The sequence below is a fragment of the Uranotaenia lowii genome, chromosome 3, assembly GCF_029784155.1.
Source record: "Uranotaenia lowii strain MFRU-FL chromosome 3, ASM2978415v1, whole genome shotgun sequence".
In the NCBI taxonomy this organism is placed as follows: domain Eukaryota; kingdom Metazoa; phylum Arthropoda; class Insecta; order Diptera; family Culicidae; genus Uranotaenia; species Uranotaenia lowii.
The window spans coordinates 305,515,727-305,543,473 of NC_073693.1; the positions used below are offsets into that span (position 1 = coordinate 305,515,727).

General features: G+C 36.8%; 2 protein-coding genes and 1 long non-coding RNA gene across 6 annotated transcripts; 1 reads left to right on the forward strand and 2 right to left on the reverse strand.

Annotated features, from left to right (window-relative positions):
• Positions 1–899: 899 nt before the first annotated feature.
• LOC129756322 (FAM172 family protein homolog CG10038-like) lies at positions 900–19,139 on the reverse strand. Of its 4 annotated transcripts, none has more exons than XM_055753174.1 (5): positions 19,098–19,139; positions 18,544–18,676; positions 17,807–18,474; positions 17,649–17,733; positions 900–1,158 (listed from the first exon to the last, which is right to left on the reverse strand). In XM_055753174.1, the coding sequence occupies exons 1-5, from the start codon at positions 19,128–19,130 to the stop codon at positions 1,031–1,033; spliced, it is 1,047 nt and encodes a 348-aa protein (XP_055609149.1). In that variant the 5' UTR covers positions 19,131–19,139; the 3' UTR covers positions 900–1,030. The 4 variants fall into 4 exon arrangements, with proteins under 4 accessions (XP_055609149.1, XP_055609148.1, XP_055609147.1 ...); XM_055753173.1 differs by having other exon boundaries at positions 18,544–18,679; positions 19,098–19,132; XM_055753172.1 differs by lacking the exon at positions 19,098–19,139 and adding an exon at positions 18,876–19,037.
• Positions 15,713–16,579, reverse strand: LOC129756324 (uncharacterized). Its single transcript, XR_008739439.1, has 2 exons — positions 16,249–16,579; positions 15,713–16,117 (listed from the first exon to the last, which is right to left on the reverse strand). It is a non-coding gene; the product is annotated as an uncharacterized LOC129756324 (long non-coding RNA).
• A 2,054-nt stretch (positions 19,140–21,193) lies between the features above and the next one.
• On the forward strand, positions 21,194–22,745 carry LOC129756448 (vacuolar protein sorting-associated protein 37A-like). The gene is made up of 3 exons (XM_055753325.1): positions 21,194–21,337; positions 21,440–21,632; positions 21,849–22,745. Exons 1-3 carry the CDS (start codon positions 21,294–21,296, stop codon positions 22,557–22,559), a joined length of 948 nt encoding a protein of 315 aa, XP_055609300.1. The 5' UTR covers positions 21,194–21,293; the 3' UTR covers positions 22,560–22,745.
• Positions 22,746–27,747: the final 5,002 nt, after the last annotated feature.

The window sequence follows — 27,747 nt, forward strand, 5'->3', positions numbered from 1 at the left end:
TTCATGAGCGTAGTATGTAGAATTTTAGCTGATTTTAATAAACATTTTACCATTCGTTACAACGAATTACTTAACCAAGAGAAGATTACCAGCATTCTGAATCATGTACACCACATTTGGTGGGAGTAGTAAACGCGTCGAGCTAAATCCGACCACACAGGTTATGTCCACTTCCCGCAAAACGGGAGGGGACAGCATGGAATTTTCCGAACCGAAATAAGCATGCAAAAGAGCTTTCCCGGCTAGAATCCGCAAACCGACAAGATCTCATTTGTTATTCTCTTTTGTTTGCGGGAAACGGAAAATTTACACTTGCACAGATAGTGGCCCCGAAAAAACCTCCTACTCCTTTTTCCTCTCTGGCCTGGTGGATATAATTTGAACCAACTTCTTTCGGACCGGAACGATAACGTCTTCTCTATTGAGCGAAAACCAAAAATCTTCACCCCACTTCCTGCGACCGTCACCTCGTGTTGCTCGGATCAAGATAGCCCACCAAAAGTAGGTAGGTAGGAGGTGGTATCAACAGACGGCACAATTTGAATAATTGTTGCGTAAATAAACCGGGCGCATTTACTCCGGCTTTCGGCATGTAATCGAATAGCTTTGCTGGAAGCTGCTTGTTTCCTGAGTAGTGGCTGATGATTCTTACTTACTTCTTCATTTTCGGAACAGAAACCTCCCACCCCTGAGAAAGGATGGAAGGAATGGGAAGACTAAATCTTGAAGAAATCGAATCAAGATTAAGACACTGGCTCCTTTATTCTGCTGCTTCTTAAACAAACCGGAAGTGTTACTTTAATTTACACTTGAACGAAGGAGAACAACAGCTTCCTCGTGCATATGCAGTAGATATTTCTTTCGAAGAAAGATATAAAAACGACACCGATTCCTATCGTCGTTCATTGGACTTAATTTTATTTTCCAAACTTTTTAGATGACGTGGGGTGGAGGATGTTCTTGAAATTTGTAAGAGAGATTTTCTTTTATTTAACAGAGGAAATTTAATGGCCTTTTTAGTGGGTTGTACTTAAAGATCACTTTTCGGCTTTTTCGACTTTGGACTGGAATCTGCGGTGAACTGCTCGTATCGTTCCTCGAAGAATTTGAACAGCACCTCCATGCAGGAGTACGATGTCATTTCGTGTTTGGTGTGGCCTGTGGAAAGTGGAGAAAATATTAGAAAAAACGGCTCATGGGCAGATAGACTCAGATTTAAAATTTAGAATACACCCTGAATTCTAGACTTAAAATTCTGATTTCAACAATAAAATTTAAAATCTGAACAGTGAAATAAGATTTTTTTTTTAAATCAGAAATTATAATCTCCAAAAAAAAAATGTTTGTGGGTTATCTTTCTAATTCAGTTGAAAATCAGAAATTCAACAAATTAAAACTTCTGGCAAATATAAAAAAACGGTTATATATTGAAATAAGAGACGAGTTTTGAATGAAGAAAATATAGAAAATATAGATTAACATACAAAATAAAGCTTTATAACATTGAAACCTCAAATCTAAGCTCTAATCATAATCTAAAAGTTATATTCTATTTTGTTTATTTACAGAGGATTTTAAGCAGCTTGGTCATTCTTCCTCTTAATCTAAAAGTGAAAATAGAACAGCTATACTGATTTGATAAAAAAAAAATCATATGAACGAAATATTGCCATTAAATAGCATTCCTAACTGTGTTTTAAGCAAAAAGATTTCATGAATCTATCAGGGGTATCAGATTTTTTTTCTATTAGGATGCACGAAAAAGGTTACAAGCCACCAGACTTAAAATCACAAACATTACGAAAACAACAAAAATAATAAATATTGTAAAAATTACAATCTTTAGAAAAAAAAACGATCATATCATATTCATAAAACAAAACAACAAATTACAACAATAAGTAACAAAAAACTCACAAAAACTCAAATTACAAAAATTACAAAACAAGATAATAATTACACTAGTTTACAAAATTTTAAAAAAATCGTGAACTTGATTAGCTGACCAACATTTTTAATGTAAAATCGGGCGCTGAATCCGAAAATGAAATTCAAAAAAATCTCAGTAGAACCGTTTTTGAGTTATGCTCCAAATATGAAATTTCGAAAAAATTAAAAAAGTTCTTGTACTTAGATTAAAATATCTCGGACGGCATAACAGTAATTTGAAATCCCTCTTTTGCATATTGAAGGTGAATAAGTTTTCTATCGATCATCTGAACACTGTTTTTGCGATTGACCAACAGTATTGCTTATATTAGTGACTTTATGAGAAAAAAAAATGATAAAAAACGCATTTTTTTAGAGAAAATTTTGTTTCAACGAAAGTTTTAGACTCGATGGTAACATTTAAAAAATCTGATTTTCTTTTGCGCTTAAATGTCGGTTTAAAACAAAGATTTCAAGTGGTTATTTATCAAAATCGGTTGAAAATTGAAGAAGTTATGGCTACTTTACCATAACTGAAATTTTTGGAGTTTTTAATAATTTAACGAACCATAGTACACTTTTCATAGTATAGGAAGAATGTGTGCGGCCTGGTCGGGGCCGAGTGTTTACCTACGAGGGCACACGTCGCTTACCTGGACATTCCGGCGATAGGGACATTCCGGCGATGGACCGTCTGGGTTACGCGTCACTGCCAAGACGCTCGTCGTCACACGCGGCCGGTTGAATCGCGACTGGCGACCATGACGGAAGTGGTTGTGTGCGTGAAAGCCGAACGCATTTAATGACTTGTCGCCGAGGGGCGTCTTGATGGTCGAATAGTTGCATTGTGTAACCGTCTATTTATAGTTATTCGTTCTGTACAAATAGTTCGCCGTATGGTGTCCCACATCTTCCTTCTTCTCAGAAAAAAAGTGAAAAAAAAAACTTATCATCCTCTTAAAAAGTTTGCTCGTATTCCTAAAATATATGTTTACTTTGTTTATTTCTTTGGCTTTCAATATACCTACAATATTAATGAAGAATTTTCTCAGTGTCAATAAAATTTTTTACATCTTTTTCGAATGTTTTTCTAGATAAATTGCTTTTGTTCTGGAGCATTAATTTTTAAGCGTGAGCGATTGCCGAATAAAAGTAAACAAACCATTGAGCTACAAAAATTCAATTAGGAAATTCAATCTACGAGCCAAAATCAACATTCAAAACAACTTTATGGTTATTTCGGTGCAAATTGCGGTTCCGTTGATTTCGGGAGGCCGAGTGGAGGGATTGAGTGAAGCCGCAAGTGATTTAAGCGATTCGTGAAACCACCTAGGAGAACCGAAAAACATGCAACTTTTTCACTCTGGTGCCAAATAAAGAAGTCAGTCCTGAACTTCTTCACCCAAAAAGTGCTTCTTCCGAAGGGACATGTCACGTCAATCGGTTCATCTGAGATAGGAGCCGGCTTCCTAACGCACTCGCACTCGCCTGTGTTATTCGTATTTAGTTGTCGGCATTCGAACTTCTGGTCACCCACGTCAAAACATCTTCATTTTCAGGCTTGGTTCTTGAACATCGTCATATAAATTATGCAACGACATGTCATGAACATATTGGATTCAAATGCAATGAATTACCACGGTAGGATCACTCTGTTATCCGCGTTTCTACACTATTTCTTAAAAAAAATAGACTGATGGTTCTCTGATGACTTCTGTGAAAGACACACTGTTTACGGGAACATCGCTCCAAGATCTACACAATTCAGCCGTGACTCCAACCAAAATAAACGGGAAAGTATTCCGGAAGGGCAAACAGTTTCGTGACGAGTGAGGTGCTGTTTGATAGATCGTGGTTTCGAAAATGAATCTTACGCCGCTACCAAACTGAACGATTTAATCGGACCATCGGATTTAATTCCGGGCTAGCGACTCCATCACAAATATCCCCGACGCAACAGTGCTAGGCTTTCCACTGACTGCGATAGCTACAGACGTCCCAACTCCATCGGTCCTCTGACGTGTCCGGCATTCAGTCCACCAAGCAACCCATTCGGTTTGTTTAACAGCTTGAAATGGTATTAGCTTGAATGGCATGTCTTAGCGACAGCAGTGCGCTTTTTGCAGCGAAACAATTATTGACGTCTCTGAACGAGGAGGTCCAATTATAACTAACTCGATACGTTTTTGAAATTAAGCCGCTATTTTCACACAATTTTCGACTTGAACCTTGAAACGTACGTGCTGGTTTTGATTGTTTAATATTGGAAAATACGTTGGACAGCATCAAAACAAGTACTCGAACGATCGAGCAAGCTCTGGAAGAATTCACTGAAGTACGTGACGACCAATGTAGAAGTTCCAGTAATGCATCTGTAAGATTTTTACATTTGTAGATTCAACGTCATTAACGTACCAAATTAACGACAATATTCTAGAGTGTTATCGACAGTTAAAAGCATTCAACCAAAGAAGAACAGTACTAAACTTTCATCCGTAGAATTTTAAGTCTTAAGGTTTTACCCGGTGACTTAGGTGACTCTGAGATTAAGCATTGGCAGAGAAGCTTTCCTTGAATTCCTACCTGATAGGATATGCGATCAGTTTGTGTTGAATTTCACCAAATTGCTGACCAAAACTTATCTACCATCGTGGATCAAACAAAAACGTGTTCCAAAAGTCCTGGCATTGAAACAGCAGTATCCCGAACTGTTTTCTCAATGAAACTAGGATAACAGGATACATTGACAGAATTATGTGGATTATAATGTTACGATAGGGATCAACGATTCCCAATAAATCCTAGTGGCACAAGTATTCCAACCTGACTTGTTGATCCGAACCATCACCAGGGCGATCTAAAATGTGCTTAAACACTGTACACTATCCGACCTTCAATCCAGCTTTGGCGAAAGTCAGTGTTCTGAATATCAATCAAAACAAACACTCAGGATGCGTTTCCTGTTGGAAACATTCTGATTGTATAATGGGAAAGCGCCTCTCGCAACTGCTTCGCCTGGCTGGTATGCAATCTCGATCAGCGCTCCTATCAGCTATGCAAACCGAGTCGCATCATTCAGAATAATCGGTTTAGCAAACATCGCATATCGGAGATGATTGAGATACAAACTGATCCATTCTGAATGTAGCTCACTCAGTATCTGCCTGAATTATATGAAAATCAAAATTATTTTTTGCAGGACGAGAAAAATCAAACAATTGTGAGGAACACCATAAATTCTCAGTAATTTTAACGTGACGGACGACAGTTTAATAAAAGAACTTGTAAAAATTGAAAAACACGGCGAAATTGAACATCTTTCCCTCACAAACACAACTACAATTTGATTTTAATCATACTGATGTTAAAAAACGTTATAACAACAGATAAATTTATTAATTTGCTGTATATCAAATCAAACAAAATACGCTAATGATCGGCTTCATGTATCACTCACTCACTGCCTGATCCATTCACTCCTGATCGAAGACCAACAAGATTCGCCATATGCATTGCGCATTGGTGAGATTCCAATTTGATGATGGTGCTGCACTGTTTTGACAGCAAGCATCTAGCGAGGTGATCTGTATTTTAGCGATGAATTGAACGATCGATGATCGGGTAGGTCGAGTAGCAATCAATAACGAAACCCGACCGCTGTACGTTCAGGTGCGAAGGGCAATCAGAAACATTCATTGAAAATGAGTGATATTCAGAACACTGGCGAAAGTAAAATTCCACATTTAGAAGTGAGTAAAATACACGAACAAGAAGCTCTTAAGCTTATCAAAAACAATGTGCTAACGACGGTGGTTGGATGTATGTGAAAGCATTTCCACAGTTCCGCAGTGACTTAGTCACTTGAGCGCTGCCATCGGGCGGTTTCAGCCAGTTTCCCTTGTGACTAACTTTGGAAACGGATCGATATCTGTATAAAGAACTTATTGAAAAAAAATGGTAACAAAGTTCTGTTCGAGCCGCTCACCGGGCAGAAATAGAAGATGAAGATGTTGATGGCACAACGCGTTATAACTTATTGGTAAGCAGGACTACAAATGGATTTAAAATGTACTTTGGGCTGTTTCTGCCGCATTCAAACGTTCAAAAACCGCGTGCTGTATGTTCCACTAAGTGCTGTATCCTACTTCTATGTATTTGTTTTAAAACCCCAGGATTGTAGAAGCTGGGGAAATCACATGCGAAACGAAATATCGAGTGAACATTATATCTCTTAAACACTAACTGGCCTCTGCATATGATCTTATCGACTCTGTAGGCAACTTTCAAGCTCGGATGCTTTTTTGTTTGTCCAAAACTACACCTATTCTATAGATCTTTCAATATTTTGTAAATTTTAGGCTGGACTTGATCAATTCTACGTCTAGCATCTTAGCATACCTGTTACTTAAATTTAGCGCCTTTTGTCGCTCATGACAAATATTTATGCTTCGTTGCAGTTCTCATTTCGTTGAACTATTTTTTTCAAGATATGTTTTCAATGATTTAATTTAATGATCAGCATCCCGCTCAGAATAGCATCAATTGTTAGTAAGCTAGTAGAGAATTGATAAAGCTTTCCGTATAACATAGAAAGGGATACCTAAGGAACGTTTTTATGTTTTTCTGATGATGTGCTTTTATTATTATATTGTCTTGTTCAATAACATTTCTCAAGAAGAATCTTTACACTCAACCAGTCTGTGCAAACTGTCGAATACCGTTCATCTAATCGACTAAAATATTTGATGTTGCGAAATCCATCTGTAGCATTTCCGTACCCAGACTCATCTTGCTCATGCAGATCGGGTTCAAACTTCGATTTTTGAAAACTAGGATCTCTTCTGACTTTGACCGTTCAGCTTCTAGAATCATAACCTAAGCGTTATAATTTGATTCAGCCATGTTTCAACCTTAGATTGCAACTCAGATTCAATTGTTTTTGGACTTTACCGGTTTACAATTAACAAGTTTCAAATTCAAATCAATTCAAGTTAGAGGCTTCCGTTCCATATCATAAATAACTTTTCTCAGATACCATTACAATTACAGAATCAAATATTGTACTATAAGATTATCAAACTAAAATTGCTAAAAAATAACGAAATTGCAAAATATTCCGCGGCGCCAAAACGAATCCGTTAACTTTACAATATCAGGCGGATTGCTTCATCACGCCACTCGTTAACAACTTTTTTTTTCTTAATTAGGCGGAAGAACTCATTGCGCCAAATAACTTTATTTCCACCAATCAGGCGGAAGTTCTCATCACGCCAAAGCAACAGCAATAGCATCTCATTATTATTAGGCGGAAGTCCACATCGCGCCAAACAACTATTTCTTTCTTCATTTTACTAGGCGGAAGTCTTCATCGCGCCTAAGCAACTGTGTTCATTTCTCAACATAATCAGGCGGAAGTCCACATCACGCCAGCCAACTATTTTTTCATTTAACAGGCGGAAGTCCACATCGCGCCAAACTACTTTATCATTTTTACAGGCGGAAGTCCGCATCGCGCCAAACAACATTTCCATTTATTTTATTAGGCGGAAGTCCACATCACGCCGAACAACAACTATGGTTTCCATTCAATCTGGCGGAAGTCCACATCGCGCCAAACGTCAACTTTTTTCCAATTTTACAGGCGGAAGTCCACATCGCGCCAAACTACAGCTTTACAGTTTTGACAGGCGGAAGTCCACATCGCGCCAAACAAAAACTATTACTTTCATTTTATCAGGCGGAAGTCCACATCGCGCCATACAACTTCTTTTTTTTTTACAGGCGGAAGTCCGCATCGCGCCAAACAACATTTCCATTACATTAGGCGGAAGTCCACATCACGCCGAACAACAACTATGATTTCCATTTAATCTGGCGGAAGTCCACATCGCGCCAAACGGCTACTTTTTTCAATTTTGCAGGCGGAAGTCCACATCGCGCCATACAACTTCTTTTTTTTTACAGGCGCATAGCGCAAAACAACAACTTTTTCCATTTTTTTTTTTATTCAAACGGCAAACACGACAACGGTATTAGTTTGTAAATTTCATTCGCTAATTCAACCACCAGTTTTCATTTCACCGTGGAAAGTTTTCGTAAGGGCAGCCATTTTTAGGGTCAACTTTTTTTCTGTCTGAAATCAACTGCTGTAACAAATTTGTTTTGCTATATTTTATACATCCGAATCACAACTTAGCTTTTTTTTTTAATAGAACTCGAAAAGAAAAATCATATAACATTTTATAAATCTCTTGCAAAATAATCAACAAATGATTATTTCAAACTGACGACGCACTGTCAATTCAAAATGGCTTCTTCGAATATAAATTTTTCTCTGTTATCTTTAAGTTCTGTTTTATTTGTTCCTTTGAAATGGAACAAACCTGGCAGGATCGCCAATTGTGCGGCCTGGTCGGGGCCGAGTGTTTACCTACGAGGGCACACGTCGCTTACCTGGACATTCCGGCGATAGGGACATTCCGGCGATGGACCGTCTGGGTTACGCGTCACTGCCAAGACGCTCGTCGTCACACGCGGCCGGTTGAATCGCGACTGGCGACCATGACGGAAGTGGTTGTGTGCGTGAAAGCCGAACGCATTTAATGACTTGTCGCCGAGGGGCGTCTTGATGGTCGAATAGTTGCATTGTGTAACCGTCTATTTATAGTTATTCGTTCTGTACAAATAGTTCGCCGTATGGTGTCCCACAGAATGAAACATGATAAATCTCACTCGCTTCAAGTCAAAATTATTTATTAGCTTACCAGAAGGTCACATGCCAAGTTTCAGGAAGATCTGACCATAGGGAGGGGTTGCTTAAGTCTCAAACGTGAATAAAATTTTGAGGTATTTTGCCCGGAAGGGACGAAAAATACTGGTTTTTCATCAATAACTTTTTTCATCACTAGCTGATTGTTTTTTATGGTTGATTTTCTTAAAGCCTAAGTTGCGACAAATATTTCACCCGAAGACTGTAACTCGATTGGATTTGAAACAGAAAAGTTATTGCGGTTCAAAGGCCGCAAATTTTGTCCAACTCGCAATGAGTACTTTTTACCCATTGCGTTGTATACGACAATTTTCGACCAAAATACAATCTTTGAACCGCAATAACTTTTCTGTTTCAAATCCAATCGAGTTACAGTCTTCGGGTGAAATATTGGTCTCAATTTAGGCTTTAAGAAAATCAACCATAAAAAACAATCAGCTAGTGATGAAAAAAGTTATTGATGAAAAACCAGTATTTTTCGTCCCTTCCGGGCAAAATACCTCAAAATTTTATTCACGTTTGAGACTTAAGCAACCCCTCCCTATGGTCAGATCTTCCTGAAACTTGGCATGTGACCTTCTGGTAAGCTAATAAATAATTTTGACTTGGAGCGAGGGAGATTTATCATGTTTCATTCTTCCTATACTATGATAAGTGTACTGCGGTTCGTTAAATTATTAAAAACTCCAAAAATTTCAGTTATGGTAAAGTAGCCATAACTTCTTCAATTTTCAACCGATTTTGATAAATAACCACTTGAAATCTTTGTTTTAAACCGACATTTAAGCGCAAAAGAAAATCAGATTTTTTAAATGTTACCATCGAGTCTAAAACTTTCGTTGAAACAAAATTTTCTCTTAAAAAAATGCGTTTTTTATAATTTTTTTCTCATAAAGTCACTAATATCAACAATACTGTTGGTCAATCGCAAAAACAGTGTTCAGATGATCGATAGAAAACTTATTCACCTTCAATATGCAAAAGAGGGATTTCAAATTACTGTTATGCCGTCCGAGATATTTTAATCTAAGTACAAGAACTTTTTTAATTTTTTCGAAATTTCATATTTGGAGCATAACTCAAAAACGGTTCTACTGAGATTTTTTTGAATTTCATTTTCGGATTCAGCGCCCGATTTCACATTGGAAATGACCTTCAGTTTACTGAGTTCAAAAATGCTGTAAACTAGTGTTACCTGTAATTTTATTTTTTTTTTTTAAATACGAAAATGACAAAAATTACAACAAATGCTAAAATAACAGAAATGATAAAAATTACCGAATTTTGAAAAACGACAAAAAATTCACAAATTAGGCTTACACCACTATAAGCGCATAAAAACTAATTTCGAGAAAACACGCGTTTCAGTTGTTGTTCTGTTTGGCAGTTTCTCATAAATATTTAGAAAGGTTGTAATTTTTTTTCGGATGTAAATAACAAAATAATGACATACAGTAGGGTGCAAAAAAAGTTTATTCGCCCCCAGCGAAAAAATAGATTTATTCCAAAAAACCCTACGGAAAATTAAAACACAAATTATTGTTTTTTTTTTTATAATTCTTTATTTGAAACGGCTCATACACAGCAAAAAATTTCTAAAAGTATACGGAATCTAAAACACGAGTGATCTATTTTTTCACAAGTGTAATTAAAAAAAGATGTAATTTTCCACTACTTTTGATGTAATTTTAGTCTTTTTTCAAAAAGCGAATAAAAATAAATTGTTTTGGTATAATTTTACATTCCGTGATGTAAAAATAAAGCGGCCAATGAAATTTATATCACAAGCAGTGTAAAATTATATCTATTTGATTTAAAATTGACTGAAACTGTTTGTTTGTGCCATTTGCCTGTCGAGTCATTTTTCGGAAACCGCGAGTGTTTTCGTTCCAAGACGAAGCTCCATCATCTCTATGATAAAAGTGGTAAGTTTTTAAATTAGCAAACAAACGAATGATGTTATTGAAATTAATTAGTTGTTTCTCGATTACAGCGACGGCAGGATTTAAAGTGGCAGGGATCCGGAATTTGATTGCCAGGAGAATAATTTGCGTGAACGATCCGAGGCATTTGTAAGCAAAAGCTATCCTGACCCGACAGTGACATATGGATCCGGACCATGACAGTCCGGAACGGAATTCCCCTTGGTCCCCCAGTGACGCTGACCGGTTAGAATATCAGCAGAATGCCCCAGTCTGGTGGTGCTCGTGATGGTGGGTGTACTTTGTTTTTCTTCACTATTGATGTTTTTTTTAAATAAATATTTAATAGTAGTAAACTAGTGTAATTTTTCTTTTCAAAAGGCTAATAATATTCCATAAAAATGCAAGTATCCCGAAAACAAATCTAAAATTTTACATCGCTGTGTATTTTTACACGACAATAAGCTGTTCCCTTTCCGTGCATCGTTTTTGGTCTAAATTTACACGCCTCAGTGTAATGATGATGTAATTTTAGATTATAAACGATGTTCCGTTTTCGTGCATCGTTTTCAATCTAAAATTACACGAATTTTTCTTGCTGTGTACCTTCAAGTTTTAAGGAGCCAAACTCGTTTTTGTTTTTACAATTGTTTGCTTAGCTTAACACTTTGAGTTTAAAGAAAAAGATAATAGAAAGGGAAACAGTTAATTGTTGTTCAGTTTATTATTGTTTATGTTAAAACAAAGTCAATTCATTCAAGTTCCAAATAAAAAACATATTCTGATGTATTTGAGATATGATGTAAAAAAAAGATAGAAAATAACGCAAAAAAAGTTTATCCTCCCCTCTGGCTCACATAGCTTTAGTACTTCGTGTGACCACCTTTGGCTTCAATAACTGCTTGACAACGTCGTGGCATCGATTCAACAAGCTTAGCAGTTGTTTCCGGGGTGATTTTGTTCCATTCAGTTAAGACTACCTGCCGCAATTGCTGGATGCTTGTTGGTTTTTGCTCCTGAACCTTAATTTTCAAAATTGACCAGAGATGCTCGATCGGATTAAGGTCGGGATACTGTGCTGGCCACTCCATAACCTTGATACGCTTTTCTTTGAACCATTGCGAAATCACCTTTGAGGTGTGTTTCTGATCTCCGTCTTGTTGTAACGTTTATCTGCGCCCCAACTTTAGCTTTTGTGCAGACGCTGGTAGTTTCTGCTTCAAAATATCCAAATAAACCTCCTTGGTCATGATTCCATCGATGAATTCAAGTTCTCCAACGTCGGATGTAGCCATAGATCCACACACCATGACTCTACCTGCAAATGAAAATGAAAGTTATGCTCAGTTGGCTGAAACATCAATGTATGTTAAGTAACGCACCACCGCCATGCTTGACTGTAGGCCGCAAACACTCCTTGTTCAAACTTTCACCGGTTCGCCGCCATTTTCTTGCCATCAGACCGAAATAGCATTACTTTCGACTCATCTGACCAAATCACCTTATTCCAGTCATCACTGGTCCATAAAATGTGGTCCAGGGCCAGCTTCAATCTTTTTTGATATTTTTTGCGGACAACCATGGCTTCTTAAGCGCTACTCTGCCCTTAAGACCTTTCTTATGAAGACGATTTCGCACGGATTGTGATGTCAGTTGAATGGAAAATTCGCTTTCAATCTGTTTCTCAGTTTTCGGAGCTGATAGTCTCCGGTCCAGCTCTGCCTTCTTCACGATAACTCTGTCAATTCGGCCTGTAGTCTTTGAAGGACGCCCCGATCGCTTAGCTGGTGAGATTGAACCACGCTTTTTGTACACCTGAACAATCCTAGCAACCGTATCTTTATAAAGCTGGACAATATCGGCAATATTACGGTAGCTTTTGCCGGTTTTGTCATGTTTAATAATCAAATTTCGGATGCTGATCGGAATTTGTGCTTTTTTGGGCATTTTGCAACCAATTACTTCCAATTTTGAACACGAAACACGAAACGAAAACTTCAAAATCGCTAAATGACAGCTAGACACAATGTTTACATTCAAGAAAGCTGCAGGCTACACACTAAAACTTTGTAAAACACACTTAAATCGTGGTATCCATTTGAGGGTGGATAAACTTTATTTGCGTATTTTTTACCCTTTTTCATTATTTATCACATAAAACACCGCATTGTCAATGGCAATATAATAAATAAACCTAAAATGATAAATTGTGGATGAACATTCAAGATATCAACTTGTTTTTCACCAGAAAAACATTATAATTGTAAATTGTGAGGTGAGTGGATAAACTTTTTTGCATACTGTATATAACACGAACAACAAGAATTACAAAAAAGGAAATTATAATTGTTATTTATTTTACTAGAGGCACTTACAAAAAAGGAAATGAAAAAAACATTAAAGACGAAATAGATAAATAAAACACAAAAACTCCAAGACATTATAGTGAGGCGGCAGAATAAATTACCAAATGCAAAAATTGACTTTTTTGACCCCCTCTCCCCCATATGTCACAAATCTTAACAGCAAGACGTAACGCTGAAAAATACCTGCATCCCCTAATGACCAATTTTTTATTTTATTTTCGATAGTTATCAAAAAGATTAAACGTATTTTTTTATTGTACATCGATTGACATAAAGTCATTTGGCATATATGCAACATTTATGCAATATTATATGTTAACTAATGAATTTTGTATATTTTTATTAGCTGGCCCGGTGTGCTTTGCTACTCCTTCTAAAGATAAAAATTGTTGAAATTTGTTTTGTATAATGTTTTTAGGTATCATTTTAATCAATCTCAGCATAAATCAGAAACAACCATTTTGAAATAAGAACTGCGGCTAGAGATGATTTATTCTTATTTAGTGAAACTTGATCTTTGAATCTGTTTTCCAAGATTTAAAATTTTTAATGTTTTTTTTTTGTAAGTTTTTCCTTCCCATTTTTCACTTCTTGAAGGAGGAAGGTGTTTCTATTAATCATACCCATTTTTTACAAAAAAAAACCCCTCCATTTCTAAAAGAATGAACTAAATATTTAAAGCCTCTATAAAAAAAATCAATCAATTAATCAACCCTCCATTTCTTGGATTAGTTCTCGAGATGAGCAAAAATTGTATAGAAGCCTCCCTCCTTACTTCCTTTCCTGAGGGGTCTTATATAATCATAGCAATATTCTTCGTATTCCATTTGCTTGAATAGTTTTCCAGTTATGTAAAAAAAATCATAGACCTCCTTCCCTCTCCTTATTTCCTCACTGAAAGGATATACCAATGGATACCAAAGATTGAGCCAGAAAAAAATCAAAGATTGAGGGAAACTTTTATCATACCCTATAATATCTCATGCCAAATTTGGTTCCATTTGCTCGATTTGTTTTTCATGTATACAAAAAGTTGTATGGGAGCCCCCCTCCCCCTCTCCTATTTGCTCATAGGAAGGAAGAAGGGGTTCCGAATAAAGGGTAATACGCTCAAAATCGGTGAAATCGTTTGTTCAAAAAATCAAATTAAATTTCTTTTTCAAGTTTAATTAGTATAAAATTCAGGAAAAATATTCAGTAAGGCTTCCGCTTTTCCAAATCCGAATTGCTGGGCCTTACGCTTAACCACTGCCATCAGATTTTGTACAGCCACCTTGTCCACCTTCTTCGCCGCAGAAAGCCAGTTTGCCTTGAACTGCTGCTCGTTCTAGCAGTTTTTTTTGGTCTTCTTTAGGTTCCGCTTGACAATAGCCTAGTATTTCTCAATTGGGCGGAGCTCTGGCGTGTTGGGAGGGATCTTGTCCTTGGGAACCACCTGCACGTTGTTGGCGGCGTACCACTCCATGCCCTTTTTAACCGTAACCGCAAGATGCCTAATCCGGCCAAAACAGTACGGAACAACCGTGTTTCTTCAGGAAAGGCAACAGACGTTTATTCAAACACTCTTTCAAGTAAATTTCTTGGTTGACAGTCTCGGAAGCTATGAAAATGCTGCTTTTCAAGCCAAAGGTACAGATGGCTTGCCAAACCAGATATTTCTTCGCGGACTTTGACAGTTTCATGTGCTTGAAAATATCTGCTACCTTTCCCCTTCCTTTTGCCGTATAAAACTCCTGTCCCGGAAGCTGCTTGTAGTCGGCTTTAACGTAGGTTTCGTCCGGGATCGCGCTTTGGCCGTCGTATTTTGTTTATCATCGCGATTTGGAATCACTACCTTCTTGTAAGTCGATAGTCCGGCTCGTTTTTGTTGTAGACGTTACACTCACGACACTCAGCTTATTTGCGGCATCTCGGAGAGAGAGGTTAGGGTTTCGCTTGAAACCACCGGCAACTCTCTTTGCCGTCTCAGCGGCTTCCGGTTTTCGATTTTCCCCCGATCCAGACTTTCTGGCTGTCGACAAACGTTCCCCAAACACTTTAATTACATTTGTAACGGTTGATTTGGCAACTTTTAGGGATTTTGCCAGCTTTGCGTGCGAGTAGCTCGGATTTTCACGATGCGCAAGCAAAATGTTGATACGCTGCTCTTCTTCCTTGGACGGCATTTTGACAACTGAAGAGTGAATTCCAAAATCAAAATAGGAGCAACGTTCTACACACACACCTTCAAAATGAGGGGTGTTCAGGTTTTTTAAATGCAAAATTGAAAGAAATACGACATGTTGATATTGACCAAATTTTGACCGTATCACCCTTTATACTGCAGCTGCCGGCAAGTCTGTCTGTCCATATCCAAAAACAACGAAACGATAAAAAGGGCTTTAAAGATTTTTATAAACTTTCGTGGATTTCTCGGTTGAAACTTTTCCATTTCTATTTCTTTCTTCACAGATATAAACACGTTCGGCCATGTTGAACCATTAATGCTTGAAAAATAACCATAATCGAGGTTTTGTGGGTTAAGTCGTTTTATGAGTTTTCCGCGAAAACTCATAAAATGAGATTTTGAAGAGAACTTGGATTATGGTTATTTTTTAAACGTTTTCCAAATGTGAATAATGGTTAAAAAACAACCGTTTTTGGAAAAAGGGCCGAAATTCTTTCTTTTAAGGATTGAATGAAGATTTACGTAATTAATTACGTATTTAAAAATGTATTAAAATAAATAATTCGTCATTGTTGTTTTATTTAATTAAAACGATATAGAATTAAACTAACAAGTTACATCTTTTAACATGGATTCAACAACATTCATTTATAACATAAAATTATTTTTCCATCGATGGTTCACAACTTCGATTGAGGTATGGTCACGTATGATGCTGTACTCTCCCGGCCTGGGGATCCTACAACTTGACAGGAATAATTTCTAATCCGGTTCCTTTGGAGGGCTACTGGTTAATTGCTCGTAATAAAACATACTTCTTGAGCTACTGCAGTCAAACCGTGATTCGGGAAATATAAAAATTGAATTTCAATCCACCATTTGCCGAGGGTCAAGTTCCGGATCTTGCTCGTCCCACTTACTCCGGAAGATGAAATCGCATGCCTAGATGACCATGGGGAATGACCTGAGAAAATAGAAACATTTTTTTTTAGAAGAATCAAAACAGTTAAAAACAAATTTTGCAAAATTTATATCATCCCGCTTTTTAATCGCGAAATTTCCTGAAGACATTCAATGGTATATGAAAAAACTCACCTTTTCTCCTGCTTTTCTTCTTTAAACTGGGATCCTATATCCGGATCTTCCTTGTTCCCATCGGTTGGTATATTCGGCACATTTTTCCACTGCACCATTTAAGTTGAAAATCCGACGATCACGGCGCATTTCTTATTAGTGAATTGCAAGAGAATAACGAAGCATTGTTTTGACGAAAATTACCTGACCCGAATGAAAAAAAACAATGGTGGACGCGGAACGAAAAATGTTAATCATCATTGAAATTTTAACCATTATTTTGTGTTTCCACAAAAACTTTGAACATGCTTAAAATTTAACATTTTATTCTGGTTCAAAAATAACAATTTTCGACGTTTTGAAAAGAAAACCATAAAATGGTTCAAAAAAACTCGAAAATGGTTATAAAAAAACGAGCGTGAAGATAATTGTTGAAAAATTTCGCCCTGTTTTTTTTTTTGCTGATGCACAAGAGAAAATAATGATGGGACAACCTTGTGAGTATATTTCGCATGCGTATTCAATGTAATCGCAAAGCTGTCTCATATTTGGCTATTATTTTGTAAGTTGATTATTTGCTTCCCTCTATCTATGCTATATTATTCACTTCACTGATGGAAATAAGTTTGAAATTATGTTTAGGACTATCTCGATAAAGATAGCGTAAGTTTATCATAAGGATCGAGTAGGTCTAAAGTGAAATAAAGAAAAAACGTTCCAAGAATTTAACAACTTGTACCTGCATCTTTTCGAAAGTTTTTCGGTTGATGATCTTTCAAAAGAGACTTTAAATACAAATTAAATTAATGCTGAATCAGAAACAGCAAAGCATCTGGGCTGCAAATTTATAATGAGAAATATCAATCTTGATTCGAATCGAAAACCGTATTCAAAAGAAATAGGCTAAAGGGAACCAAAGTTATTGATGTTAAATTGGGTTTTCATGTTTCTCACGAAAAAAATGTCTCAAAATCCCACGCAAACTTCAGGCTCGTTGAGCGACCACTTCCCATGATCCGATATGGCCCAATTTTGGCAAGAGATCTTGTACTAGTCCTAGGATCAATTTTAGCCAGCTGTGCATAACATTTCACAGGTTTTGAATTTTCCATAAAAATTTGGGGCAGCCTAGTGTGCACGTGGGACTTCCTGGTAAACGCGATGGTCAATTAAAAAAATGAGGAAATAGTGGTCGCAACAAATGGGATTTTTAGACTGATTGAATTTGTCATCGCCCATATACCATTTTGAAATATGAGTAGTTTGCACGATTGAAAAGATATTTTGTATAAACAGCTGGACAAGTTCCGTCCGTTATTTTGGATCATACTTATCAATTATTGAAATTTCCCTACTAGGGGCTTCGCTTTCAATAAACCATCCTTGCCATAGTCTTTAATGAAAAAAAATTGAAAACTTACCGGCTGAATAACGTGGTAGATCAGTCTTGGAAATTGAAAGGGGTGTGTCAATTGGTTCTCTCGATGTAACCCAATTACGCCCAATCTTAAAATAACAGAAGGAATCCCAATTGGTTAAATATTAAATTAAATAGAGAATTATTCTTAAAGAAAATTACCTCAGTTAACACCTTCGGAACCAACGAAGACGAATGTACGCTATCGGTGAACCCAACGGCAAACACTTTTTCCTTGAAAAACTGAGGAAACTTCTGAGCGAGTTCTACGGTGACAACACCCCCGTAGCTGTGGGCAACAATTGCTACCGCATCCGGATTGCTAGGAATGATAAACTTCTCGAAAACCGACACGGCATGTTCGGTAGGATTCCGACTTCCCTTGATTGATTTCATCCCTCCACCGGCCACTTTGCGACTGTTATCATTGGTATTGGTTAAAAGGACCTCGTAGTGGAGGTCTCGACCCTTCTCGATGTAAGGAATTTGCGTTCCCGACTCCAAACTGTGATTGATGATCAAACTCCTGGACCACTGGCCAGCCCTAACGACTCCACTACCATGGATCAGAACCAGCAGCTTCTTCGGCTGGTCAAATTTTTCCTTGGTGCTGAAAACGAAGGTTGCTGCTTCTGGGGGAACGTCGTCCGGGATGTAGAGTCGCTTCAGCCCGACCTTCTGCTCCAAACGTTCATAGATGGTTTCCGTTATGACATCCCCAAGGGCTTCGTAGTGTGCTTGATTTTCCTGAGCCGAGGTGTAGATGTTGAAATCGAATACATCGTCCGTCAGCTTTCCGGTGTCCTTGTCCAGCTGCCGAAGTTTTCCATCTGAAAAGGTTTAATACGATTTAAGTAATAAATCTATAGGATTATCTTGCTATTCCTACTTTTACTTACCTTCAGTAAATCCATATCCAAATCCTTCCAACGTTGTCGGATAAGTTTTGCCCGCTGTCGATGCCATCTTACTGGTTTGGATAATATTCGCTCCACTGGTCGGGGTCACTAAGGGTGAAGGATGCCGTTGGGTCTGCTGAAACCATCGAAAAAAGGAACGCATTTTTACTGTGCCCTGAGGCTTGTGAAGGGTCACAAGGATCTGGTTGGTGTTTGTGTTTAAAGTGTTTGAGGTCTCAACAAAAGCAAGCACAACACTTAGTTTATCTTCCCTAAAGAAACTGGGGAGGATTAATGAGGAAAAATCGGTTATTAGAGAACGATAACAGCACCAGCAATACAGTTCCGAACTGAGCAATTACATAAAGTACACCGATTAAATTGAGTAACATGACGCGTATTTGAAAACAGAAGACGCGCAACTAAGTTGCTTGTAAGCTGAACAATACTATTCACTCTAGTGGTAGAACAACAATCAGTTAAACACATCTACTTAAATCGTTTACATGTTTTAAATAGTTACTATACTATCATCAGCTTTCGTATCTACTTACTCGATTGGGCGGCCGCGCGTATAACGTAAACATAAAACAAGTGGGTGACAAACAGCCGTTTCGCAAATCTTCTGTGAACGGAGCTCAACGAAAGGACTTTCAAAACTTTTCGGAGCCAAAAGAAAGCTCGAAAGCTTTTGTACCCTGCCATCTAGCGTTAGGTGTATACAGCTTAGAGCGTAGTGATATCTAGCGGTCGGAGAAATAAATTGTTCAGACACTAAGAAAAGTTGTCATTTGGATTCCATGTATAAAATAGAAATGGCCAGAATTGATTTTGAATTTAAAATAAAGAAATGACGAAAAATTGTTTGAATTTGAAATCCTTTAACAAGGGGACACCAATGACTCTGAGATTATATTTCAAATCAATGAGCAACAACCAAAAATAACAAAAAAAATTAAAAAATAACAAAAATGACAATAAAGGTAAAAAATTATAAAAATGAGAAACATTACAAAAGTGACAAAAATTTTAAAAATGATTAAAATAAAAAAAATGACAAAAATGACAAAAATGACAAATATGACAAATATGACAATAATACAAAAAATATCAAAAATAACAAAAATGATAAATGAAAAAAATGACAAATGACAAAAATGCTCAAATTTTCAAAATGACAAAAATAACGATAATGACAAAAATGACAAAAATGACAAAAATTACCAAAATGACAAAAATGACAAAAATGACAAAAATGACAAAAATGAATAAAATGACAAAAATGACAAAAATGACAAAAATGACAAAAATGACAAAAATGACAAAAACGACAAAAATGACAAAAACGACAAAAATGACAAAAATGGCAAAAATTACATAAATTGCAAAAATGACAAAAAAAGACAAAATGACAAATAATAACAAAAATGACAAAAATTACAAAAATAACAAAAATCACAAAAATGACAAAAATGACAAAAATGACAAAAATGACAAAAATGACAAAAATGACAAAAATGACAAAAATGACAAAAATGACAAAAATGACAAAAATGACAAAAATGACAAAAATGACAAAAATGACAAAAATAACAAAAATGACAAAAATGACAAAAATGACAAAAATGACAAAAATGACAAAAATGACAAAAATGACAAAAATGACCGAAATGACAAAAATGACAAAAATGCTAAAATTTTCAAAATGACAATTACCTCAACTGTTTCTAAATATTAACTGACAATAGTTTATTTTTGATACGATTGAATTGCATAATTTAAAAAAAATCATTTTTGAAACCGTTTTTCACCCACACGCTCTTTTTTTTAACTCAAAATTAAGTATGAACGAGGTTCAAAACATAGTTCGATTCTATGAACTTAAAGTTAAGTACCCTTTTTCCTCCTTGCGATGGATCAAAACGGAGTTCGAACTGCGAACTCAGAATTGATCCCTTTTTTTTTCCTTCGGCGAGGGATCAAAGCTGAGTTCGACCTTATGAAATAAAAATTGAACTCTCTTTGTTGGACTGAAAACACTTAGCGAGTTCAGTCCGAACTGGAACAGCAACCAACGAACACGTCGCAAAATTTTGTCGTTCCGGGACAATTACCGGAAGACTATGAAGGAACTTCGTAATGAAATGCATGTTCACCGTGTCAGCGTAAAATTCTGTCCGTCATTGTCATCATATGGTGAGCGGCTTGGAATGTCCGGAAACTTCCGGATGTTGTTGACTTCCCGTGGGAAGTAACATCCGGAAGTTTTCTTTGACCGAGAATGTCAAAACTTTCCACCGCTCTGTAATTGCAATGCAATGTACCGGAACAGCAACATCCGAGTACAACAAATTTTAATCATCCTTTAATTCCCTGAAAATCAGCTACCCTCGAAAAAAAGGATAAATTCGAGTTCGACTGCCGAACTTAGTATTGAGTATGCCTATCAGAACTTAGATTTGCTATTTCCCAGTCAAACTCAAAGTTGAGGGAAGCCACCGAAGTGCTGTTTTGAACCAAAACTACTTAATTTTGAGTTTAAAAAAAAGAGCGTGCATAATTTACTTTGACATCCCTTGTTCCTTATAGAAAAAGCTTTTTCGATTTTGTGATTTTTTTTTTCAGTGTTTAACACTCTCTGAACGAACTCCCTTCGGTCGATGATTCAAAACAAAACATTCAAATTTTCCGAACAAATTAGATTATAAAATTTGGTAGTGAATGATTTTCTAATTTATCCGCCTTAAATAATGCGTAAACGGCAAATCGATACCCTCAAAATATTCAACGCAAAGTAAGTAACCTTTCTAATATTTTATCGTTTCTAATTGGTCCTCGTGTTTTGATGAATCACGAAAAACATTACCGGTTGTTCGGTCCATTTTTTTTCTTGTAGTGTCGAGGAGGTCAAGGAAAGCGAGGAATACCTGGTTAAGTTCGATTCCGGTGGCCGGGATATCGTCCTGAACGTCCTGCTGGGAGCGGGCTTCCCCAACGAGAAGCCCAAACTTATCGTCAGTCCTATTCTGAGCCACCCGTGGGTTAACTGCTCGACCGGGGAGGTCGAAGGTGCCCCGGGGATTTTGAATGTGAGTAAATCTTAGCTTAGTTTGTTTAATTAAATTATATAAAAGTGACATTGAAGTCACATTTAATTATTTAAAACGGCCAAGAGAAATTTTCATCGAATGTGCTAAGCTAAAATTTAAATTTAAATACCCTATAAATTCTTTAGCTTGAACATTTTAAATAAACGACGTTTGCTTATATCAGAAAAGCTAACAAAATCTTATAAAATTTCTCAGTACACAATCCATTCAGATCTGGGTCGGGTTGTGCAAGCCATCAGCCGGGAATTCGAGAGGCATCCTCCTCCACTTGTTAACGATCCGAACCGAGAATCGCCCTCTCACAAATCGTTAGGGCAAGCTGCTTCCTCCAACTCCACCTCAGACCATCCGCAGCAACGTACGGCCACGGCATCGCCAGTAGTAACGGCTCGTTCCCCGGAGGAAGATCTGTTCGGTCTACGAGGAATGACTCTGGAGGAACTTACTCAACTAAATCAGGACGAGGATTATTTAGAATGTTTCATAGACAAATTAGGGTTTGTACACAATCAAGCCAACGAAATGGATATGCTGCTAACTCAAATTGAAACGTTGTCTGTAAACAATCTGTCCAAAAAGAAAATTATTGAAGAACGGAAACAGAAGCTTGACGAAATGACTTTAGGTTTTCGGGAGCTAGGTGTGCATTATGAAGAGTCTATGAACAAGTACCAGAAGCTAGCAGAAGATTTTTCGCCTCAGCACATCAAAGAGCTGCTGCAGATTGCAGTTTCGACAGCGGACGCCAAAAGTGACGAGGAAGCACAGCGCTTCCTAAATGGCGACAGTGACGTCAACACGTTTCTGTCCAACTTCATCCAAAGCCGAAAAAGCTACACCATGCGGAAAGCCAAAGAGGAACGTCTCAGTCAGCAGCTCACGGCACTGGAACGAGCCGCTTTCTGATTACCCTGCCTATCTATCTACCTGCCGAAATGGTTGGTTTTGGTACACATGTGATATCAGATTACGTACGCTAAATTAGTCATTTGTTTTTGTTGGTATGTTCTTTTTAATTTAGTAGGATATCGGAATGCCCGAAGCAAAATAAACAGAAAACAATCTCCCGGAATCGATTTTCCATTCGAAGAATCTGCGTCGTTCGTTCATTATCGTGTATCACAAACTCCCGGTGGGAAAGTTCTTATCAAAATGCAAATACAAAACCCAATGCTTCATTCGCGACGTTAGTCGGGCGAAAGAAAAAAAACAAAATATCGAGATTGATGGAAGGTGTTGATAATAACTTCAACGCGCAGAATCTCTCCTTCTCTCGATGGCATTGGAAGATTCTAAATTAAACCAGACGACATTCAACAGTGGAATAAAAAAAAACTAACTTAGAAATTCAACAATCAACTACATCGCTAGACTTCAGAGTCCAATGTCGCCATCAACGTTGTCCGATGACTGAGGCAAAACTATGTCGGTCGTAAATGTGGAAAACATGTTTGTCCCTCGGTCTCGAAACCCCACGCGGTTTTGCAAACGGCTGGCTGGCTTGCTGCCCTTCAGCATCCTAGCGCGCAAAATAACTATGGACACACTCGGCTTGTGTCGTCAATCCTAAGGGAACGAATCCGGCGCGCCAGTCAGCCACCGTCCATCTGTTGGGCGCTGTTTGACACTACAATGTTGCGAACATTCATTGAAGATTAGGATGTTGAAGTTGGTAGTTCGATCTGTTTCATCATTTCATTTTGTTAAGTTCTGTTATTTTATTTGGGATTTTAGGCTTCTTGGGTTTATTCATTCCATAATCTTATATCTCATTTTGTGTTTTCTGGTGGAAAATACATACTGACCTAGGTAAATGATGTAAAAAAACGTTCAAATTGTTAGTATATGCCGAATGAGTAACTTATTAATAGTTACAGCTAGAATATATAGTTTCCACCTCTCATCCAACGGGTTCGACACGAACGTATTGAAGGCTGGCCAGAAGGATGGAGACCGATACCAAACCGTAGCTATCGAAACTACAGCTACAGGAGGCCACCACCGAACCCTAATGGAAAACTGCGATCAAAGGATATCCCCCTATAAACCCCCTCCTTTCCTTTATTTTAAGATTTCTAACAGTTGAGTCGCCGCGACTATTACGGCTCCCTTTCCTACTAACCCAGTGAATCGAATACACTCGGCACATTAAAACTTTGTAAAAGTAAAAGGCCTTTAATAAACTAGTTGTAAATATATAAAAAAAAAAGAATATATAGTTTATTTCAATTGAATCGATTGAACTCAGAATTCAAGTATGAGGTTTAACTAATTTTATGTTTTTATTCTGAATCTGAAATCTTTAACTGAAAGCTAAATTTGAATTCCGTGCTAGGAATCCGCATGTAGATCATGAATGTTAAGGCGAAATAATATGAATTTGATTGTAGTTTGCACTAGAATTTAAAATCATAAAATTACCCTCTACTGTACTGCAAAACTCAACGTGGAGGCTTTGGTTTCTCGGTTTGGCGGCGTTGATGTGTTGACTTCGACTTACCTACTAGGTACTCCAGCTATGTATGTAAGTAGTTTTGAATCTCCTTGCTGGGATCCATTCCATTGCGGTTTCGGTTGAATTTGACATGGTTTTGCTGCTGCTGCTGGGATGTTGCACAGCGTGAAACGAGACAGTATAGCGCCGATTTCAATCGAGCGAAACTTTTTTCTTGGCTGAAACTATACATGAGACGTCTACTCCTATATTAAAGCGATTGCATTAATTATATTGATACACTAGATCCTCCATAAATAATTATTTAACGATGTTTTCAATGTTGCGATACCGTTTTCATAGAATTTCTACAACACATGTTAACGATCCGTGAGAAAAATGCTTATGCTGAGTGAGAGACAAAGAGAGAGACAAACAAACAGTCGAGATATCGAGTATAGCTCACATCAACTAATCAATTCATTTTTTTGTTCAAACTTTTTCTACGTCGTCATAAAATGTTATCACAATGAAAATTAAATATGCAGATAAAATGTTATGAACTACTGTGTTTATTTAATTTTTCGTGTATGAAGTCTTTCCCGAAAAGAGTGGCTCCAGAAAGAAAGCTAGAATTGTAAAGTCTTTAAAACAATGTACAAATTTTCTGTTGAGTACCTATCACTGTGACCATTATGTTATTCTATTAGATCAACTATCACACTATCATATCACGAAATTTGAGCTTTCTAACGATTGTGAGGCCAGAGATACAGAAATTCTACGAAAATCAAAGTGACTGGTGAAGGGGAAATTTTTTATATCATAATATTTTTAACTTTTTTCTTTGAAATTATTTTGTTATTTATTCGATAGCATTTTTGTTAAAAAATGGAAATATTTTTTCACCATGGGTGCACGGATGACCTCATTTTGAAATAGTTGACGAATGCGTGTATGTCATAAAATAAATATTTCAAATAATTATCAAAAAATTAAAACACATTATAAATCCTTTAATAAAATCATGTTAGATGGCTATGGGTATCGACCATGGGTGTACGGTTTCACTTCAATTTCGTTTTAGTAGATATTTTCTAGCATCCATCGCTCTGAAATTTTTCAACACGTTGCCTATAAATTATACCTGATATTGTAGGTTTTGAAGCATATTTTTTATATAAGTAGAGCAATTTACCATGGGTGCACGGATTCACCACCATTCATCCAAAATCAATTTTTTTTGCATGCTAAAATTAAAGAATAAAGACTTTTATAGATTCAAGTGAAAAATTTGTGTTATATACATGGTTTTTCACTATGGGTGCACGGATTAACCGCGTTTTAATCAAATATTGGACTTTTTGCAAATTTTTAAAAAGCATTTTTACAAATCTTAACTAATCCAAAGTCGAAACCATGTCTTCTATGTTAAGACATAATGATTTAAATAACGATTTTTATTTTAAGTTCCGTTTTTTTCATTCCTGGAAAAGAAATATTTCAATTATATCTTGAAATAATAAATTTATTTATTTATTAATAAAAAACAGATTTTTGCAATCGTATTTTTATTTGATAAGATCTGATTTCTTTTTATATAATTTACAACGGCGAATTTACAGCCACTCCGTGCACCCATGTTGAAATATCTTAGGGCCGATGTGGTCTATCAGATAGGCTGGCGCGAGTCTGGTCTAGGTATGCCAGGCGTACTGGGTTCGATTCCCAGTATCGGCAAGAAAACTCTTGTGTTCAAACTCCTTAAGTTGCCGATAGGTAAGATGTGTTTCTTCTTATAATAAGAATGTTCAATCAGTTGCCAGCTGGCCAGGTATATACACGGGTGCCGAAATACCTGTAAGTGAACTTGCATTGGAAATTTGTCGAACCTAATAATCTAAGAATGCATGTGAATACATATGTATTTGGGCAGAAACTGCGGTGAATCCGTGCACCCATGGTGGATAACCAACATATAAAAAATATTCCGTGCACCCATGTTGAAATATCATTAAAATTATTCAGTTTCATAGCTGATGTCTTCAAATTTGAACAAATGAGTACACAATTCATAATTATTTATGATTATTTTACTCATTCTAGTTTAGTATAAAAAATATTTATCACCTAAAACTACTCGATTACTCGAATGGACAATGTCCATTGGACATGTATTAAATCTAACATAACTTTTACAAAAATGTATCTTGTTTGAGTTATAGGGTTGTGAATTTTACCAGTCATTTTGACTGGTCACGGTCCGAGTGTCCATGGCGAAATTTATCTCGCTTATTAAAGGAGCTAGTGAAATAAAAAATACACGGTTTTGTAGAGATTCAAAATTCATGAAAAGTCGTATTTTTTGCGAATTTTTAAAGCGAATTATTTAAAAGATATTCAACAAACAAAGTGTCCAACCAGTCATTTTGACTGGTGCGGTCATTCTAGTGTTAAGGTTCATGCCTGAAATCTTTTACCTCGCGTAACTTTTGATCCATCTATAGAACTTTTCAAAAACTTCAGACATGTTAACTTTATATTCCAACAATCACTCTGCAAAATTTCAATAAAACATGTAAAGGGTGATACGGTCAAAATTTGGTCAATATCAACTTGACGTATTTCTTTCAATTTTGCATTTAAAAAACCTGAACACCCCTCATTTTGAAGGTGTGTGTGTGTAGAATGTTGCTCCTATTTTGATTTTGGAATTCACTCTTCAGTTGTCAAAATGCCATCCAAGGAAGAAGAGCAGCTTATCAAAATTTTGCTTGCGCATAGCGAAAATCCGAGCTACTCGCACGCAAAGCTGACAAAATCGCTAAAAGTTGCCAAATCAACCGTTACAAATGTAATTAAAGTGTTTGGGGAACGTTTGTCGACAGCCAGGAAGTCTGGATCGGGGGGAAATCGAAAACCGGAAGCCGCAGAGACGACAAAGAGAGTTGCCGGTAGTTTCCGAGATGCCGCAAATAAGCTGGGTGTATCGTCTACAACCGTGCATCGAGCCAAAAAACGAGCCGGACTATCGACTTACAAGAGGGTACCCAAGTAACACAGATTATGCCAACTAGCATTAGGAAGTTTTATTATGGTTTAATTATGGCATTTTTTTGTGCAGCTCGTTTTATGACGGTTTTATTATGGTCATGCAGAATGCTTATATTTTTTTTTTTTCGACACCATATGTTTGCAGATGGTTTTGAAAACGCTAATAAAACTTTTATTAAACATACTGTTTTAGTTATTTTGAAAGAGTTATGAATGCTTTTTTAAAACTATAATAAAACACAAACTTAGAAGTTTGCTTCAAGCTTTCTTTTGCATGTTCTATAATAGCACTCAGTGCCTGATTATTAAACCGCCATAAAACTTAGTGACAGTTCTCGATCAAAATGTCAAAACAGGACACGCTCAGATTAGATAGCACATATTTGAATTGGAACTCCCATTTTTACACATTTTTGGTAAGTTATGCGTGTTGGTTTTGAGTTTAAATTTAAAAAATACATCTTTGAAAACTTGAAATCACCGAAAGTGGTATGAATATCTTTACAATATGAGTATTGAGTGAAAGGGCCCAAATATTAGGAAAAAAAGCTTGACGCCATCATTAATTCAAGATGGCGGCTTCCTCTTTTATTTCCAAAGCTGTAA

Excerpts from the sequence above, each read along its gene's own strand:
- LOC129756322 (XM_055753171.1), bottom strand. The coding sequence starts at position 18,935 with ATGTTACTCAATTTAATCGGTGTACTTTATGTAATTGCTCAGTTCGGA. Across the intron at positions 18,680-18,875 it reads AGTTCGGAACTGTATTGCTG|CAGACCCAACGGCATCCTTC; the intron begins GTGCTGTTATCG and ends CGATGGTTTCAG. Across the intron at positions 1,159-17,648 it reads TCTACCACGTTATTCAGCCG|GCCACACCAAACACGAAATG; the intron begins GTAAGTTTTCAA and ends CACTTTCCACAG.
- LOC129756448 (XM_055753325.1), top strand. The coding sequence starts at position 21,294 with ATGCGTAAACGGCAAATCGATACCCTCAAAATATTCAACGCAAA. Across the intron at positions 21,338-21,439 it reads CTCAAAATATTCAACGCAAA|TGTCGAGGAGGTCAAGGAAA; the intron begins GTAAGTAACCTT and ends TTTTTCTTGTAG. Across the intron at positions 21,633-21,848 it reads GTGCCCCGGGGATTTTGAAT|TACACAATCCATTCAGATCT; the intron begins GTGAGTAAATCT and ends AAAATTTCTCAG.